General features: G+C 41.6%; 1 protein-coding gene across 1 annotated transcript; it reads right to left on the bottom strand.

The window, feature by feature from the left end:
- Positions 1–1,801: 1,801 nt before the first annotated feature.
- rfx3 (regulatory factor X, 3 (influences HLA class II expression)) lies at positions 1,802–17,811 on the bottom strand. Its single transcript, XM_071522359.1, has 17 exons — positions 17,695–17,811; positions 17,383–17,471; positions 15,394–15,402; positions 14,779–15,031; positions 11,786–11,860; positions 11,309–11,490; positions 9,841–9,960; positions 9,630–9,754; positions 6,563–6,678; positions 6,089–6,204; positions 5,750–5,904; positions 5,539–5,636; positions 5,196–5,345; positions 4,783–4,991; positions 4,527–4,680; positions 3,993–4,035; positions 1,802–2,082 (listed from the first exon to the last, which is right to left on the bottom strand). Exons 1-17 carry the CDS (start codon positions 17,809–17,811, stop codon positions 1,802–1,804), a joined length of 2,292 nt encoding a protein of 763 aa, XP_071378460.1.
- Positions 17,812–18,717: the final 906 nt, after the last annotated feature.

The raw sequence follows: 18,717 nt of genomic DNA, 5'->3' as shown, positions 1-18,717 counted from the left end.
TGTGGTGTTGAGATTTGTGCAGTACAGTGGTGTGTGCAATAAGGTTTGGTGACTGTGCTGCACGAGTCAAAGGGCTGGCACCACTGGTTTGAGGTAGGGTGACTGATGGATGTGTTCCAACATACATACTCACACGCGTGCACACTGACACACACAGACGCACGTGCATATACACTTGCACACACTCTCTCTCTCTCTCTCTCTCTCTCTCTCTCACACACACACACACACACACACACACATGAAAACACAAGTGCAGAACCATGCACCCACGTGCACAAACACACTTCACCCAATAACAGAGGCCAATGCATAAATAGGCCTCAAGTGGACAGAGTGAGAGCAGGAGCAAGGCTAAAGACCATGATTCAGGAAACTAACATAAGCTTAGTAGAACTGATCCAGAGAAATCAACAGGTGTCTCTGAGCCTGCATCCTCTGGCCTCAACACTGATGAGCCAGCCCAAATCCAGCCACAAGTCACCAGAAAGCCAAAACTGTGGCTGGGGCAATGCAGAGGGGCTGTGGGCTCTCTAGACCACACAGTCAGGACTACAAGGACAGCTGCATTTAAGGATAAGGCACTATGATAAAGCCGAGGTACATAAAATCCCTGACATTCCTTCTGCTCTGCAACATGGCACTGTGGGACAGGAAACAGCTCTTGGGTGGCCAAAATGGCTCACTCTCTCAGCTTCCTCTTGTTGGTTTGTTTTTGGTCCTTCATGAACTAAAGAAATTTCAATAAGATAGAAACTGCAAAAACACAGGGGAAACATGCCCAGTAAGTAGATTTCAAGATTATAGCTCGTCACATTTACCACACTACAGAGCTTCTAAAATGAACAAAGGCGTTAAGAGCAGTCCTTTATGCACTGAGTGCAGAGAAAAGCTAGCATTGAGGAAGTGGTTTTGTACAGCCTGTCTTCTCAACCTCATTTCTATATACACGAGTAGCAGCACAGATATTTCTTTAGGGGTTTCTTTCTCTGTGTGGCTATAAGCCATCAGTGGTTATCAGTGGATGGCTACCATACAATGATCAGACAGAAGAGACAAAACTGCCCCATGATCCTATTTCAAATGTCATACATACATAAAATGTCATCCCTTTGTTTGTTAGCTACATACAAATGCAAAACAATATTCAAAGTATTTTTCTTCAGACATAATTTTGTCAACAACTGGAATGCACGTTGATATAAATCATACCAAAATTGGGAGGGATAATTGGAAATGCCAAAAAAAGATGATAGCACCATGAGTTTTGGATAATATGAACTGAAACTACAGCAAAACTATGTACACTAGGCAAGACTACTGTCTTAGGTCTTGAGTCAATCAATGACTGCTCCACTGGGACTAGTGACATGGATTTGAGCTTTGAGACATCAGTAGATTAAATAAGTTTAATTTCCCTTTAAGATAGAACCCGTCTGTATACACAGACAAAGCCAGCAACATATGCCTAATCAGGCAACATCTAATGGGTCAAATTAATCCTTTTCCCTCAGGTCCCCTCCTCCAGCTGCTGTGTTCTAATGGGGCACAGACTCATGGGATGGCAGCACATCCAGAATTTAAGCAGTCAGATACTGACAGCGCATCTTGCCCAAAGTATCATCATTTCAACACTCCTCCGCTGACCAGGCTGGATAGGGAGAGGAGAATGTGTTCACACAAGTGCAGACTGACACAACGCATGAGTAAGAGGGAAATATCTAGACATACAGAGAGAAAGATATGTGGAGAGTGAGAGAGCAAAAATAGGCCAGCCGAGGTTGGCTGTGCCCTCAGACCCTCAGACGGAGGCGTAGGTGTTGCCCGTGGCGCTGCAGTGGCGGATGGTGGGAGTACCAGCAGAGGGGGTTAGGATGTGCTCAGCGTGGTCCTGCGGGGGCTGGGGCAGCGAGTGGAGGACACCTGGCTGGACCACCCCCACCACAGGGTGGGATCCGTCCTCCAGAGCCCCGACCTGGATCACCTGGATCACCTCGTGCTCTGACTTCTCCCGCTTGGCAAGAGGCTCCCCGGACTCCTCCGTGTCCTCCTCCAAGTCGCTATCCATCTCACTCACTTCATCTAGATAGGAGAAAACAGCGCAGTTATAAATACGGGTACAGACTTCAGAGTTGACTTAGTAGAAGGAAAATTCACACAGCTTGAGCAGCTGCAAAAAGTTTCTATTGATAATATTACAGATGTGAGTATTGTTTCTCTGGATTATAAAGTGCCTTCAGAAAGTTTTCAATCCCCCTGACGTTTTCTGAATGTTTTTTGTCAACAATCAACAAATAATACCCCATAAAGACAAAGTTAACATATGTTTTTGAATATTTCTTTTTTTGCCAAATTATTGATTAATTATTATTATTATAAATTATTTGAATAAGTATTTAACCCCCTGCCTCAATACTTTGTAGAAGGAGCTTTGGTTGCAATTGCAACTTTGAATCTTTTTGACACATCTGGATTTGGGGATTTTCTCCCATTCTAACATGCAGATTTGCGCAAGCTCAGTCAAGTTGGATGAGGAGCGTATGTGAACAGCTATCTTAAAGTCATTCGATGGATTTTCAATGGGATTCACGTCTGGGCTTTGGCTTCACCACTCAAGTGCTTTCACATTCTTGTTCTGAAGCCATAACAGTGTTAATTTGGCTCTATGCTTAGGGTCAAACACACATCGTCATCCTAGTCATCTTTGGCACTCTGAAGCAGGCTTTTCTTAAGTATTTTTCTGTATTTGGTTCTATTCATTGATCCCTCTGTCCTTACAAGTGTTTCAGTCCCTGCTACTGAAAATCCAACACAGCATCATGCTGCCTGCTACCACCATGCTTCACAGTCAGGATGGTGTTAGATGGGTCATGAGCTGTAGCCGGCTTCCACCAGACATAGAGCTTTGCATTATGGCTGAAGAGTTCAACTTTCATTTCATCAGACCACATCCTCTTTAACATCATGCTGTCAGAGTATTTTATGTGCCTTTTTGCAAGCTCAAGGCATACCGTCATGTGCCTTTTTCGATGAGAAGCTTCCTTCTGGCTACTCTGAATTATGAAGTGCTATACTGACTGCTGTCCTGCTGACAAGATCTCCCATTACAGCCAAGAAGCTCTGTAGTTTTGCCACAGTGGTCGTTGGCTTCTCAGTCACTTTCCTGACCAAGGTCCTTCTTGCCCGGTTGCTAAGTTTGGTTGGATCATCAGCTCTAAGAAGAGTCTGGGTAGTTCTACACTGTAGAAATTGCAGAAAGACAGGCTGATGCATGATGACTTGAATTGAAACGTGGCTTTTAAATGTGCGAAGGGGGAGCATTTTTACATTTTAAATTATAACATGAGCCCTTGCATTCAAGACAAAAATGATGAAGTATCAGGTTGTGGTGCATTCCTAATCAGCAGTAACACAACACTCAAAAGGGGAAGCAGACACAGTGACAACACCAGCACATCCTGAAGAGGGCTCTGCACAATGTCTGCTGTATTTAGCCTACCTTCTGTGTTGGTTCCAAATCAATTTAAAATTTTAATTTTAAAAAGTTGAGCAGAATCTTTGTCTTCGTATTTTTCCCCATTCGAGTGTCTTGCAGTAGACTGCATTTTAAATCACCAAAAACCAAAGTAATTTAAAAATCAGCAAAACTTTTGCTTTCCATTCAAAGTCAAATCTGTCTCTCAGCACATTCTGCAGCGGTTATTGACTTAGCAATATGACCAACTGATAGTAACTGCAGATATGAAGTCTTTGGAATTAAAATATCTACAAAACTTAATGAATGTACAATAGTCACAGTAGTGTTACACAATAGTAACTGTTTCTCTTTTCCAGCATACAGACTGAGAAGTTGGGCTACTGTACTTTGGAGAGTACCTATGGCTTAGCCTCCTTTTGATGCAACAAAAGGAGGCTAAGCCATAGGTACTCTCAACTGACATGACAATACATTTGCTAATAACATGAGAGGGAAATTATATTTTGTCACATACCTTTGTCAATGTTACTGAGAGACAGGGTGTTGAGGCTGTCGAACTGAAAATAGAGAGAAACATCATAATTAGAGGGGCCATTAGACATGCCACTTTTTTTGTAAAATTATTTCAAATTTCACAACAGGGCAGGAATTTAACCATGGAAAATGAAGTATAATATTGTAACATTGTAAAAACTGTCCTCCTCTGGGGTGATTTCCTCCTGTATGATAACAAATATGAGATGGCCAAACATTTCTAAATAAGTCTGACATACAGCCAGTTATAACTGCATACGTATTTATTTTTAAGATAATTTTTACCAGATAATAATCCGGCCTGTGACAATGGTCACAGCCGGACCGGCCAGGATGTTGCAGTTACATGGCATGCGCCTTAGACCACTGAGCCACCAGGACACCCCAGGCAGTTATATTTCACGGTGGCAATTTGTTAATTTACTTAACTAAAAATAGACTACTACGAAAGTGAGGAAAGCAAAGCTAGCCCTGTATCAAGAGACAAAAAAAAACATAGATGCCACAGTTGTACCTCCCCCATGACACCAATGGGTGTCTCTCCAGTAGCCTGGGCCACACGGTGCTCCACCAGGTAGAACATATACTCGTCATACAGCAGGCGGATCAGGTGGAATGAGCCAAAGCTGGCAGCACTGCGCAGGGTCAGGTCTCTGATCACCATAGAGCTGGCAGAAACACAGCAAAACACCATCAGCAATTTTGTTTGGTCTCTGAAAAACTAACATTCTCTGATACAGGTGTCTCAGTATGGTTGATTTGTTGCAGACCTATAGAAGGACCACTTGAGCAGGAACTGCCGGGCGGCCCGGGGGAAGCTTGGCCGGTGCTCATAGGGCTTGAGCACCTGAGTCACCACATTGTCCAGCCAGGCAGCCCACTGCTCCAGAGAGCTTTGCTGCTGCAGCGTGGCCTTGAAGTCCTGCTCCAAGTGTTGAACCACACCCTCCTCACACTGGCACACCCATGATGCCTGCTCCTATAGAGCAACATGGAGAGAGAAAATACTTAGAACACGGCTGTCTGACATACACAAAGTGTAGGGCTGAGGCTTACTGGGAGAAAGTAAAAAAGATATGAGAAATGATTTTGGATAACAGATAGGTGTTGGAGACACACAGGAATATCACAGTACAACAAAATCACCACCACTCAATATCAAAACACAGACAGCAGTTCAGACCTGTACGTTGGCAAAGTCAACACGGTTGAGATCACTGAGCATCTGGTTGATCTGCGAGGTGTTCTGTAACACAGCACGTGCCGCCTGAGCCAGGTGGTTCAGAGATGTGTATCTGCGCAGTGTCTGCGCAAAGGCACTAACAGCGGCAACCTATGCAAAGAATGCACATAGAAACCCAGCTGTTACTTAGTTATACATGCCTTTTAAAACTGATAGAAGATACATACTACTCTAATGTATTAATTAAATAAATGAGAAATAGTCTAAATATTAAGTGAAGCTTTTAGAAATAGAAGTGACTTTTCTACGCAGTACAGAATCAGGTTGTATGCAGCAACTGTACCTTGGTCTGGATCATTCTCTGTGGAATGGCATTCATGGCATTGTTGAGCCAGCCTTCCAGGCTTTTGGCAAAGTTGCGGATGGCTTGAGTCAAGGCACCTAAAAAAAAAAAAAAAGCAAAAAAAAAAACCCCAAACAAAAACAATGTGTTAATGTTTATCACACCACAAACATGCAAACACGAGGACTGGTTAAGTGTGTGTGTGTCTCACTGGGAATGGGTCTCAGGACATCAGGGATGAGGATCTCCACAAGGGCCTGGTACATCAGATGGTCACAGGTGCTCATCCATTTGAGTACAGCCTCGTTTCTGCACAGCACCAGTAGCTGTGAACGGGGCAGCCGCGCTTCAATCTCACTTACACTGCTGTGGAATTAACAGACCATCCTTAACACATGGGCCTCTGCATTTCATCTATCAAATTATTATAAAATGAAGCTGAAGTCTGTACTTTGTCTGTTTAAATACATTTAGATAACCAATATTTCTCTTTGGTGAAAAATTGACTGAATTCAACAAGGGACAAGAGAATTCATCAGCTTGACCTCACCTATTTTCTGTTATGGTAGCACCCTCTACAGAGTCAGAGGGAGAATAACGCCAGAAGGTCTGCCACAGCTTCTCGATTAGACTGAACTGGAGGTTGACAACCACATCCAGGATGGCCTGAAACAAAACCAACGAATCTCATGCAATGACAGTTTTTTAAAGATTATTTTTAGGCATTTTTGCCTTTATTGGATAGTCAACAGCAGAGTTATACAGGAAAGAGTGAGGGAGAGAGAGAGAGCGATGACATATGACAAAGGTCCCAGGCTGGAGTCTTACCCAGGACGAAACACTTACAGGCTATGCGCCTTAGCCAACTGAGGCACCAGGATGCCCCATGCAAGGACAGATTAACATTGATGGTGCCATGTTTATACTGAATAATATGCAGCTGCCATAGTGTGATGTAGTGCTGACAAACTTGAGACTGAATATGATTGGAGAATGCACCGAAGTGAAAGATGAAAGATCTAACCTCACAGTGCTCTCTGTAAAGGGACTGGAGAGCTTTTACTTCCTCTGGGCTGATGTTGTCTACATTGCTCTCTCCCAGATCCAGCTCCACAAAGTCAGGCAGCGCTCGCGATGCATCTGTTGGGGGGTGTGGGGGGAGAGAACAACTACATTTAATTTGCAGCTATGAAAAAATCAGAAGAGCACAACATATGGGAATATTGGAGGATTCAGTATATTCCAGTGCAATCCAGTTTAATGCTCCATGAGCAACAAACAGAAAACTCATTCCGTGCATGAACTCTATCATGGACTTTCTCAGAGAGTATCTACACCCAGTACCACACCCGATTGTGAAATTCTATCATATTATTATTATAATATTGTGAAATTGTGCTATGTTTCTTATGATTTCTTTTCACTGTGTTTTTTTTTTGGTAAGAACACTTGATGAATCATTTAATTATACTGATGACATCAGAGAATCATGTTAAGAAAGAATGAGCTTGGACAACATTCGAAAAGTTCCCTGTTAAAGACAAACTCCTGTATCTCCAAAATGTGATCTTTTCAAGAAAAACAGCCTTATTTTAGCTTGATGACAATGCAGTTTTGACATTATCCAATGGATTTTGAAAAGTTTTCATAAGCCCAGGAGATCAGAGAATTTTCTCAACCCATAGAGGACAAGACAGAAAAAAAAAACAAAACAGCCAATGATGAAAGGGGGAGGGGCTTAAATTACACCACCAATCAATAGGACACTCAAGTCTGCCAAGCATCACACATCTCAATGCGGCTTCGACATTGCTCTCCTGAGTCCGACGACCTGGCACTCATAGAAATGCAATTTTGGGATCAACAGTGCGTCTTCAGGTTTAATACAGTCAATCGATAAAGGGGGAGGGGCTTAAATAACATAACCAATCGATAGGAAACTCACTCCAGAGTCCAACAAGCCATCACTCATATCACTGTGAGTTTGGGATCAATACATATAGATGATGAAAACCAAGCAAACAAAAGGAATGTTACTGGCCTTGAACACAGCTACAGAGAAACTCTGTATCTTAGAATTTAGGAGTCCTTTTTCCTATATGCTTACACACTGAACAACATACTAATAAACGGGTTGATACATGTTATTACCAACCTCATTTGGTAAAAGTTTGTGAAGTCTGAATTGACTTTGTCTTTTAACAATGCTGCAAGACTTGTGCACACTTTGTCGTCTTGCCTTTTGTGTAATGTCCTATTTACGTGTCTCAATCAACCAGCATGACGTGGCTACAAGTAGTCAATAACCTTGCAGCAGAATTCTGAAGTCTCACGCATATCACACAATCAGATTATGCCTATTTTAGACTCTGTGCACTTGTTGCCTTTTAGTTTTAGAATTTATTTTAAGGTTTTCCTGATTACTTGTAAGGCTGGGCTGTTTCTGACTCATACCTACATATAAGATCTTTCCAATCCATATAAGATGTGAAACAGTCTGAGATCCACAGTCAGGGCCCTCCTGGCCATAGAAAAGTCTAAGCAAAAGACCTTTGCCAACTTGCTGTCTAGACCCCTCGGCTTTAACTTGCTTTTACTCAATAAATTCTTGACTTATTTGCCTTCTTTATTTTTCTGTAATCCTGTTTTTAATTCATGTCTGGCACTCATATTGTCTCATGTCCTATTGGCTTTTATCTCTTTTGTTTGTAAAGAACGTTGTAACAGTTTCTAAAAGTGCTGTATAAGTTACTAATACTATATCAGTTATTATCATTACTGTTGTTGTTCAAGGTGCCTACAAGACAGAGAAAAATTATATACATATATATTGAACCATTCTGATCATGAATGTAAATACTCACAACAGAAGGAATTGCCTTCTAGTACTGTGACTAGGGATGCACCGATTCGATATTGATATCGGATATCGGCCTGATATTGACTCAAATAGCTAGATCGGGTATCGGTGACAATGGGGCCGATCTATGGGGCCGATCTATTCAATTAAATTCTATGTTTCTATGTTTACGTCTACGTGCGCGACTTGTACTACATCATGCGTCAGTAGCGTGCCGGTAGATTTTGCTCGAAGGACAGCTAACACATGGAACTGACATAGCATGGAGCGAGCTAAAGGGTCAGCTGTTTGGAGGTATTTCACGCTTGCTACGCCAACAAGTTCTACGGCTACTTGCAATATCTGCAAAGCCAATGTTTCGAGGGGTGGCGGTAGCACTGCAAAATATAACACAACCAACTTAATCAAGCACCTCCAGAAGCATCATGCCAAAGAACACGCCGAGTTCAACGAGTTAAACCAAACAAAAAAAGGGGACGATTCGAAGAAGCAGTTAACTTTGTCGGATGCATTGCAAAGACGTGAGAAACTTCCAAGTGATAGTGTGAAAGCGACAAAAATAACAGAATAGGTTCCAAGTTACTTGTTTATTGTGAATTGTGATTGAACTTATTTCTCAGTTTCAGCTGCTATATTATTTTATATTGGAATTTAAATTCCTATTTGCACTAAACGTTTACAAAGAATTTTGATTCCTATTTATTTTGAATGTTTTGTTCAAGTTGCTGGTGCACGATTATTTATTATTTTAATAATAAATAACAATTCAGTAAATTTATATCTATGTATTTATTTGTTACATTTTGTTTTACAAAGTTAGGAAAGCAATGTTTAAGTCAAGCCTAATGTTGATTATAAAAGAATGATCCCAGGCTCTTCCACACAGTGAGGCATACAGTTTATTAATTAAACACTGGTATCGGATAGGTACTCGGTATCGGCCGATACCCAAAGCCCAGGTATCGTTATCGGTATCGGAACTGAAAAAGTCAGATCGGTGCATCCCTAACTGTGACCTACTATCGCATTTGAATACATTTACAGTCCCAACTGAAATAAACAACTGAATTGAAAATGAAAACAACCGTACTGAAAGCGAATATCAAACACTCTTTTCACTGTATATGTCTATATCCAAATAAAGATTCAGAGAACAGAAAGACTGTAACAGACACAAGCACAATAATGAGAATCAGGCATACAGATAAAGGTAAAGAGAAAAGCGGCTGACCTAGGAACTGCTGGTGTTGCTGGCTCTGTGCAATGACCGTCTGCTCTGCTGCACTGGAAGGGTGCTGCCCTCCACCTGAGTAGTTCTCCCCAGAGCCACCATCAACCTTCTGCACTGGCTTGAACCTGAAATCACATGGCTCACCTCAGTATCTATAAAAAGTGTGAGTTACATGTGTGTGTGTGTGTGTGATTGCGTGCCTGTGTTATACCTCTGTTTCTGCGGAACAGGTTGCTGTCTGAGGGCCATGTACTGCATATCCTCCTGTAGTCTATTGAGGGGGGAATCTGGTTTGACCCGGATACCATAGTAATGGTATTTGGAGTTCCCTCTGCAAGACAAAGCCAAAAATGGACACACAGAGGAGAAGAGTCTTTCATTAAAATATTACACTATATTTCACAACAACTCAGAATGGCCATGGTACATTATAAGGTGAGGTGTGGAAAACAAATGGGCACAGGGCTAGAAAAACTGTGTGAATAGGAGCAGGATACAAGAGGAGAACAGAGGAAGGCAACAGCTTTTAGCAGATCAGGTTATAAGTGGATGATAGAAGTAAGAAGAGAGGAGACAAGTATATTGCTCTCAGGCAAAAACCTTGCATCTCCAAAATGACAACTTTTCAGTATTTAAGAAAAAGAGCCACGTTATTATCCTGTAGGTCTGTCAAAATTGGCCAAAAATGATGTTCGATTATTCCTTCTAAAAAAAACACATAGGTTCAAACCATTTGAATATCTGTTTTTGCGCATTATGTCCATAAGAGGGCAAACCAATACAACGAGAGACATAACTACTTGTATAGGTATATTTATTTCAACATAAACATGTCTTTTAAAAGATCTACATATCTACCTAAAACTTAATTTAAAGACCGTAGATCTCTCTCCCTCTCTCTGCCGTGGTTGGTGCTAGAGTGAGAACTGAGAAAGCGTTGTCTCTCAGAGCGAAATCAAATGAATGATTCGTAATTGATATGTTATTCGATAGCCTAATTTTTATACAGGTTAGGTAATATTCATACTGGTTTAAATAAACAATTTGAGTGTTGGAATGGTAAGCTAACTGTAGCTTGCATAGCTTGCATACAACTTTATCTCGAGGTTCCATAATTTTGCCGTCTACTGACCAAAATCCGAAGTATTTCCAAACGGGGCTTTTTAGATTGCTCGGAGTGCAAATCACTCTCTCTGCGGCCGAGTTGGGTTGTGAACTCTCTGCCATCATTACCACACGGTTGTTGTTGAATTATTTGCTCGTTTCAGCTTGACCTACATTTCATTTTCAATCAATGAAAGTGACGTTGTGTGACTCCTGTCTGTCATGCAGTGCATTCAGTGCAGCGGCCCAGGCCCATGTGAGAACTCGCGAGGCAGAGAGCCGCGGTAGCGCTGCTTTTTTTTTCACAATCAAATTTTCACAGTCGAATGTCTGTTTTTTTTTACAATTCGAATTATATAATCAAATTTAGAATATTCGTTGACAGCCCTATTATCCTGATAACAACAATTTTTTTATGTTATCCAATGGGTTTTGAAAGGGTTTCATATGCCTAAGCTGTCGGAGAATTTTCTCAACCCGTAGAGGACCATGTAATCCTTCAATTGAAAAAATTAAAATCACCATCATTGGCGTTAGAACATTTTCCACACAACTGCAATATCCTCCTAGCTCACCTCGTGCCAAGGCGCCTTGTACGGAGTCCCATGAAGATGGAGCGGATGAGTTTGCCAAAGGAGGCTGCATTGACAGGGTCCAGTTTCTGCTCCTGGCAGTGGCGCAGGTAGTGATTGTAGAGTGTGGATCGTGGTAGACTCACGCCCTCTGCTGTCTCATAATTGTCCAGCAGCCACTGCAGCTGTAAGAGAAGATATGACTTTTTAATCAAGAGATTCACACACTGGTCCATTCTAGCTCTCTGGTAACATCTCAATCCAACAGTCAGTAATCACATTTCCATCCCATTGCAGCACTGCAGAAGCACTTCTAAAGCAGCCATAGATTTAAAGCAATAATGATTGTAATTAAAACAAGCAAAAAATAGCACCACACCGAGAAGGACAGAGAGTTGTGGGAGGCAGAGAAAGCAGGAGACAGTGAGCTTAACAAAAGTTAAGGTAAGGCAAGGTCAAGCATTCAAAATGGCGACTTACATGGCTGTTGAGCAGCGAGCTTCTCTGACTGGATAAACCCTCAGATTTTTGGAACGTCTCAATCGCCATTTCAATCTGATAAACCAAGGAGCACAGGACAACAAAATGTAAGAGGGGGAAATAAAAACAAAAGGAAGAAAAAAATAAGCAGTTGCTGTAGAATGACACATTACTGACAACTAGCAAAAATAAGGAAAATCTAGAAAAGATCCCAAAGCAAGCACCACTAAACCCAAGCATGGCGGAATTGTCTTTCATTTATCCAAATCACAAATTTTCACCAAGTGGAGAAACAGGAACACTTCAATAATTCAATAGCTGATACAAGGCAGAAAAAAAAAAACACAAACGGGTCAGCCTATCAAGGTGATTTGGCAACACTTGGAGGAAGATATGCCTAAAAAGATGGTTCATGCTTCATGGGTAAAAATCACATTGGTGTTTGGCATTTTTGCTACAAACAGTTTAACGTACACAGAAAACTTAGCATAGGCTAACAGTATGTTTTTGCAATCCTGTCAATTGAAAATCCATCTACCCTCTTCCCAATTCCTTTTATAGGCCCCTTTTTGTCCCCTGGTTTTTGTTTGAGACCATTTGATTTTACTGCCATACACCACAGAAAATTATTTTCAGTGTTGAAAGCTTCCACTTCGTCCATAATGTAGGGTGACAACAACGTCATCGCTAAGTGTGGCGTTAAATAAAATTCCTCCCACTTAATTGAGATTAATGAAAACGGTGTGTGACACAGCCTTCAGTTGCAGATATCTTTCATTAAAAACATCTGTGGTTTATTTGGACCAAATCATACCCAAGCCGAAAGTATTGGTAACTTTGTTTCAGGTCTGTACCAGGTCAGTTGCTATGGCAACGGCGTTCTGCATAGCTATGTTCTCTGTGAGGCAAAACAGGATGAGAGCGTATGCCCGAGGGTTAACACCCACTGTTGCAGACTGGAAGGTAGGCCAATTTTTTTACTATAGACTGGTTTATCTTCTAAACATAGATTATTTGGCCAGGATGGGTGGAATCAAGCTGAGCCAGCTTGGAAGCAGCTAGTAGCAACGCTGACAAGAAGTATGTGAGCCTCCTTCGCTAGTTTGCTAATACACAAATGCCAACCTCAATTTCTGAGAAATATCTTTGAATAGATGTAAAAGATGAATAAGCACTTAAACAAGAAGTTATGCCAAAAGATTTCTTGTATTAATAACTAAAGATGGCTATGCTGTGCTGTGTCTGCAACAGGTGACTAATGAGCAGCTAACGTTTGCAAACTTCCATTCATGTGGGCTACAGGTAAATAAGAAAGGCTAGTGATATGCGCACGATAACATGACATGGGTTTTCATCTCATCAGAATGGAGAAGGAAAGAATTTAGTTTTTTAGCCTCGGGACAGCAGAGGCTCTATGGATCGCATTGTCAGTTGTTCGGTCGGTCGCTCTGTTCGCGACTTTATGGTCATGTGGGTGAAAGTGTGTCACAGGGAGTCAGACTGCAGAATCTCAATGGGGAGACCCGAGTTCGATTCCCAGCAGGGACGCTTCTACATAAATGTTAAACACCTGAGATCTCTGTACCACTCACAATAAATTACCCTCTTTCCAGTAGTTTCTTGTCTTGCTAGCGTAGTGGTGCGCACACTAAAGGATGTGGCACAGATGGAGGATCACACATTAAAACATTCTTCACTTGGAGTTATTCATTCATGAGAATTATTTTGTTTGTCAAATGAAAATGAATGAATGAAAATGATAATTTTCTCAAGTATCAACGCAGCTAGCAGGCACCCAATTATTTTCTGCATGGTACTGCAAATGTGACCCCAACACTGAGATTTTTTAACTTTGTCCTTTGAGAAATGATCCATCTCTAGTAAAGAGACTGAGGTAGATTTGGGTCAAACTAATATATAGAGCAAGAAAATATGACAGACACATACAGCATCCACACTGAAAGGAAGAGATTAGGCAGACTAAGCACTGTGTGGAACTAAACAAGAAAGAAAAGTTAATATAAAGTCATTATCCACTAATCTACTGAGCCCGCCAGGTGACACTTTTAAAGTCACATATCCTAACCATTTCCCAATTTTTTCAGCAAAACTTTGCCTTAACACCAGGAATATCCTGGAGACTGAATGTTCGGATTATTAAAATATGCACGAAAACATGTGGACAACAAGTTTTGGATGATTATTTGTTGAACATTTATGATTTGTTTTTTTTTTGCTGATGTAAAGCTCATTATCAAAGGCAGTTTCACTGGCATTGCCTCTTTTTTCTGTTCAGACACTTAAGGCTACTGTTACCGTGTGGGAGACGTCTCATCTTCCTCGCTTTCACAGTCAGACCAGGTTTCATGGGTCTATGAAATTAATAAGTCAATATCCAATATTAAGAAATGTTTCTAACCGTACACAGCCTACACACAAAGTGTTGTAAAAGGAATTCATCTCCCTTGTGAATGTGGCACGTAAAATGGAGTCAACTGTGTGTAAATGTGCATGTATATGAAGTAAACCAGGAGACCAGAGGCAATAAAGGGCAGGCTGCGGATAGTGGGAACAGCCACCCCCCACACCCCTATTACAAGTCTATGCTTGCGATTGTGAAAAATTTCAATTTTATGGGGAAAAACTGTGTCTGGACCTTGGTGTCCACATGTGTGGCTATGGCCTTGAGTCCAAGGTAAAAATAAAAATGAATTAATTGTAATCTCTCAATCTCCATCTCTACCATCAGAAAACGATAGTAATATTACTCACAAAACAGTTTCTTTTTTTAATCCACGCCCACGCTTTACCCAAACTGTTCCCACACTTTAGTAACTCACGCACACCGCTTTACTGAGTCGTGGCCCACACATTACAAAAGTAATTTTTCAGATGTCACCTGGCAGGCTCCGTTCTAATCGTACTGTCAAAAAACACACAAACAGGCAGGCTAAGGCAGCTAAGGAAGAAAATAGAGGGATCCATACACTCACAGTGGCTGGGGAGGCTCGCGCGGTCTGGGTGGCAGGGTGGGGGCCAGCGCTGTCCATGAGGTAGGCCCCAGAGCTGCTGCTGATTACCTGCCCCTCCGTCAGGCCCATGCTCATCCCTCCGTTGCCCCCTCCTCCGTTGTTGGTCATGCCATGAGATGTCACCACAGTGGACACTTGTGGTGAGCCCTGCGTGTCGAAGTAGCTCCCTCCACTGTTCTGGCTGTACAGCTGAGGCTCTGAGTACGAGTAGGTCCTTCTGCTCAGAGGAGAGGTGAGCAGTTAGGCTAGGTGGCCAAAACAACGGGCAAAAAAATCTCCTGACTTCAAGGCATTTTTACTTTAAATGATACTTTGATTACTACTTTGTGTGAATTGGCTGTGCTACTTTGCACTCAATGATGATAAGCGAATGGGTTATCTGTCCAGTTAATACACAGACCCCACTAAGTGCCTCTGTCTGTCGTCTTGGAATGAATAACTGTAGCATAGATTAATAGAAAAATAGAAATGGGTTTGCATAAGACATGATCGAGTTGTGTTTATCTAATAATTGTTTTACAGCAGATTAGATTTAGGCGTTAGTCCTCTCAGCTAACATTAGCCCTGTAATGTTACCGTGTCCTGCTATCCAAGCAATGGTGACCTTACACCAAAACGACTTTTCAAGCAATTTCACTGTCGCAGACAAATTTCCAATGTCGGGATAAAATCATGAGAGTTTTGCTAGAGTTGTGGCGCGCTCCTGTCATCTCAATCGTTTGGTGTAAGGTGGTCAGAAAACTCAGTCCGAGCTGTCTTATGTCAGTCTTTTTCTCGTCTTGACGTTCCGATAAAATCAAACATGTTTAATATTATTGGAAGTCTTTAGTCTTGGCTCATGCAAATAGTGAAGTTCCATGACGTCAACATTGTCAACAACCAATAATTGCGCTCTCTCTGAAGGAAAAAAATTGGACAGAAATTGCTGTAGCCCTCGAAATCCCCGGTGAGTATGCTATATGCTATAGCTAGCTAGCTAACCACTGTCCCAAATGGGCTACTTGCAAGCTAACATTAGCTACTGTAATGTTTGCTATTAGCCTACGAGCTAACCGTACGTTTCAGCTGAAGATTGCTAGCTTCAATCATATAAATCTGGCTGCAGTGCTCCCTCTCTCCCTTTCTCTCATACATACACGTGTGTGTGTGTGTGTGTGTGTGTGCACGTGTGCATGTGTATGTAGGAGGGGGATTTATTTTGTAGAGGTTAACAAGTCAGTCCATGTTTACAATCTATTGGAAAACTCTGAATAGTAGGGGTAGCCTTTTTCAAAGTCTTCTAGTGTATGGTAGGCAGTCTTTGCAAAATCTTATAGTCTGTGACTGAAAACTGTGACTTATGACACATTGTCTTTAGATGTGAGCTGGATGTGAGAAGGTGTCAGACTTTAGTCTTTTAAAAGTCTTTTCAAAGTCTTTTCAAAGTCTTCTAGTGTATGGTAGGTTTAAGAGTCAACAAGAAATCTTACTCAGCTTTAGAGAAAGAAATGTAGCATGCACAACACCATCTCCTGCTTTCATTGCTTAGTAATGCAAAAATTACTTCCCTAAGCTTTGTTTCCTTAATACTGATCAGATAATACTTTATTTTAAAGAGTGTAAACAGTTTTTCATGTGTTCATGTAAGTTCTCCAGTGGGCCTCTTTAACAACAAGGTGCTGGTCTTCCACTAATTTGTCAGTGGTCTTCCAGCAGGGCGTCTGGCACGGCTGCTGTGGTATTTAGAACGCTTCTATAATGGGCCTACTTCAGTTAATTATCTGAAGAATCAGCATATACTGATACATTATATTATTTCCATCTTTTACTTGAATATTAGAAACAGCAAATAAATTCAGTATGTGCTCAGGAGACCTGGGTAAAGTAGCATTGCCTGCTTAAGGTACAAGATGGGTGGGGCGACCACTTCAGGAAAATTCAGATGGTGTCAGGTTGTTTGTCAATCACACAAATGTGTGTCCTACTAAACTGACATTCAGTTAGTGACTATATAAACTTTGGTTCTCTCATTGTATTGTTCCATGTGGCAAACCCTACCCGTCTGGTATTCCAAGCAGGTAGTTTTTAACAAAAATTACTATTATTTGACTCTCTGGTTCTCAGCTCATGTATTCAGCTGCTTGATGTATGTGTGTCTTTGTATTTGTGTGCATCTCTAAGCATTAAGTCTGGCAATACCCCTCCATGAGTCTCTCCACCAGCAGCTGAGGTCACATAAAGTGTGTGTGTGTGTGTGTGTGTGTGTATCACAGTAGGACAAACACAGCTTGGGCTTGTTAGTGGAGTGTGTACGTAATCCCATTCCTCAGGCCCAGGGGAGCCTGGCGCAGCTTCAGCACTTAACAGATACTTCTGGTCATCTTCAGGTGACTGAGCACAATCAAACACACAAATTTAAGCCCCCCCCCCAAAAAAAAACTCCCCAACCCACCCCACCACATCATGTGCTTGTGACATGAATAGCGGTGTGAAGTGACTTTAGAGAAAAAAGACAGGCTGCAAAGATGTAGCGCTAACATTTGTGGAGTGGTGTGAGAGTAGAGCTGGGTGAACAGACTGACTCACATGTTGCCATTGGTGTAGACGCCACTGTTTTCCTCCACATACTGCACCTGTGCTGGGTAAACATGCTGAACCTGTTGAACAGTCTGGGCCTGGTAAGACAAATTGCAACAGTTACAACTAAAGACTGCACTCTTAATTCAGCAAAAACACATAAATGTGCTCAAAAATACAGACATGCATGTATGTGCATGCACACACACACACACTTGTGTGGGCACATGCACACACACACACACACACACACACACACACACACACACACACACACACACACTCACTTGTGCGGGCACATGCGCACACACACAAAGGGGCTGTGGGTACCTGCTGCTGGACAGGCACCTGCTGGGTGGAGCCAGTAGGCTGGACAGGCACGGTGGTCTGGAGAGGGACAGTGGAGGTGGAGTCAGCGCCTGCCTCAGGGGTCTGCATGGCACCTGAATGACACAGAAAATACACAGTCTTAGGTGATGGCCTGAATCAATAAACACCAAGAACAAAACTGTGAGCCTGTTGGTCTAACAGGAAAAGCAACTAAACAACTCGTGGAGATAAAAATGTTTAACTCACTTCGATCAAAAACATGCAAATGCATCATTGAGCCAAGGCCCAAGTGACAGCAAATATTAATAAGCTCACTTTACTAATTACACCATTTTCACCTAGGCCTACTTGGTTTTGTATTTCTCTGGCAGTTGTAAAGTTTTGAGTATAATAAAGATAGGCTTATAACTTCCAGTAAGTAAACAACCAAATAGAGATGACCTGTAGACAAAGTACTGTTCTATAATTCCAAAATCAGAGACATTAAGCTCTATGTTAAATAACTCAACACTTTCAAGTTGTGAGCCTCTCCTTAACCATGTTTTCCAGTACAGATTACATGCAATACCACAAAGACAAATCTATTAGATTACATGACAAAATCTTTGTATGCTGGAAAATAGATGTAATAATTAGCCTCATGATTTGGTTAGGCCAAGACAGGAAATATGCCTCAATGAGCTACTAATCTAGCCATAATAAAAGACATGAGGTTTCATCACAGACTCTTGTCTGTTTTGCCTAAATCAATGCTACTAAAGTGGCTATAGAGCAATGCTACCCGAGCACCTGTTTCTGCTTTGTGGTACTCAATGTACTGAGAGACTCATGCATCAGTGACACATGGTCTTGTCTCCATGTTCACAGCTATAAAACAAGTTAATATTTAACAAACCCCAAATAGCTGCCGTTTCTCTTTGCTCTGCCAGTCACCACTTTTACAGCATTTACATTATTTGAGATAGACATTCCTGAATCAATACTAAGTCCAACTGGCATGTTTTCATATTTATA

This window comes from Centroberyx affinis, unplaced genomic scaffold, assembly GCF_046629955.1.
Source record: "Centroberyx affinis isolate AG114_WGS23_722 - 3 ecotype Tasmania unplaced genomic scaffold, CSIRO-AGI_Caff_v1 ptg000977l_1, whole genome shotgun sequence".
Classification (NCBI taxonomy): Eukaryota; Metazoa; Chordata; class Actinopteri; order Beryciformes; family Berycidae; genus Centroberyx; species Centroberyx affinis.
This window is presented reverse-complemented; position numbering and strand designations above follow the sequence as displayed.

Coding starts and splice junctions, on each gene's coding strand:
- rfx3 (XM_071522359.1), bottom strand. CDS start 17,811: ATGCAGACCCCTGAGGCAGGCGCTGACTCCACCTCCACTGTCCCTCTC. Junction 17,472..17,694: donor TCCAGCAGCAGGTACCCACA/GCCCCTTTGTGT, acceptor TTGTCTTACCAG/GCCCAGACTGTTCAACAGGT. Junction 4,036..4,526: donor CCATTGGTGTCATGGGGGAG/GTACAACTGTGG, acceptor CTCTATTTTCAG/TTCGACAGCCTCAACACCCT.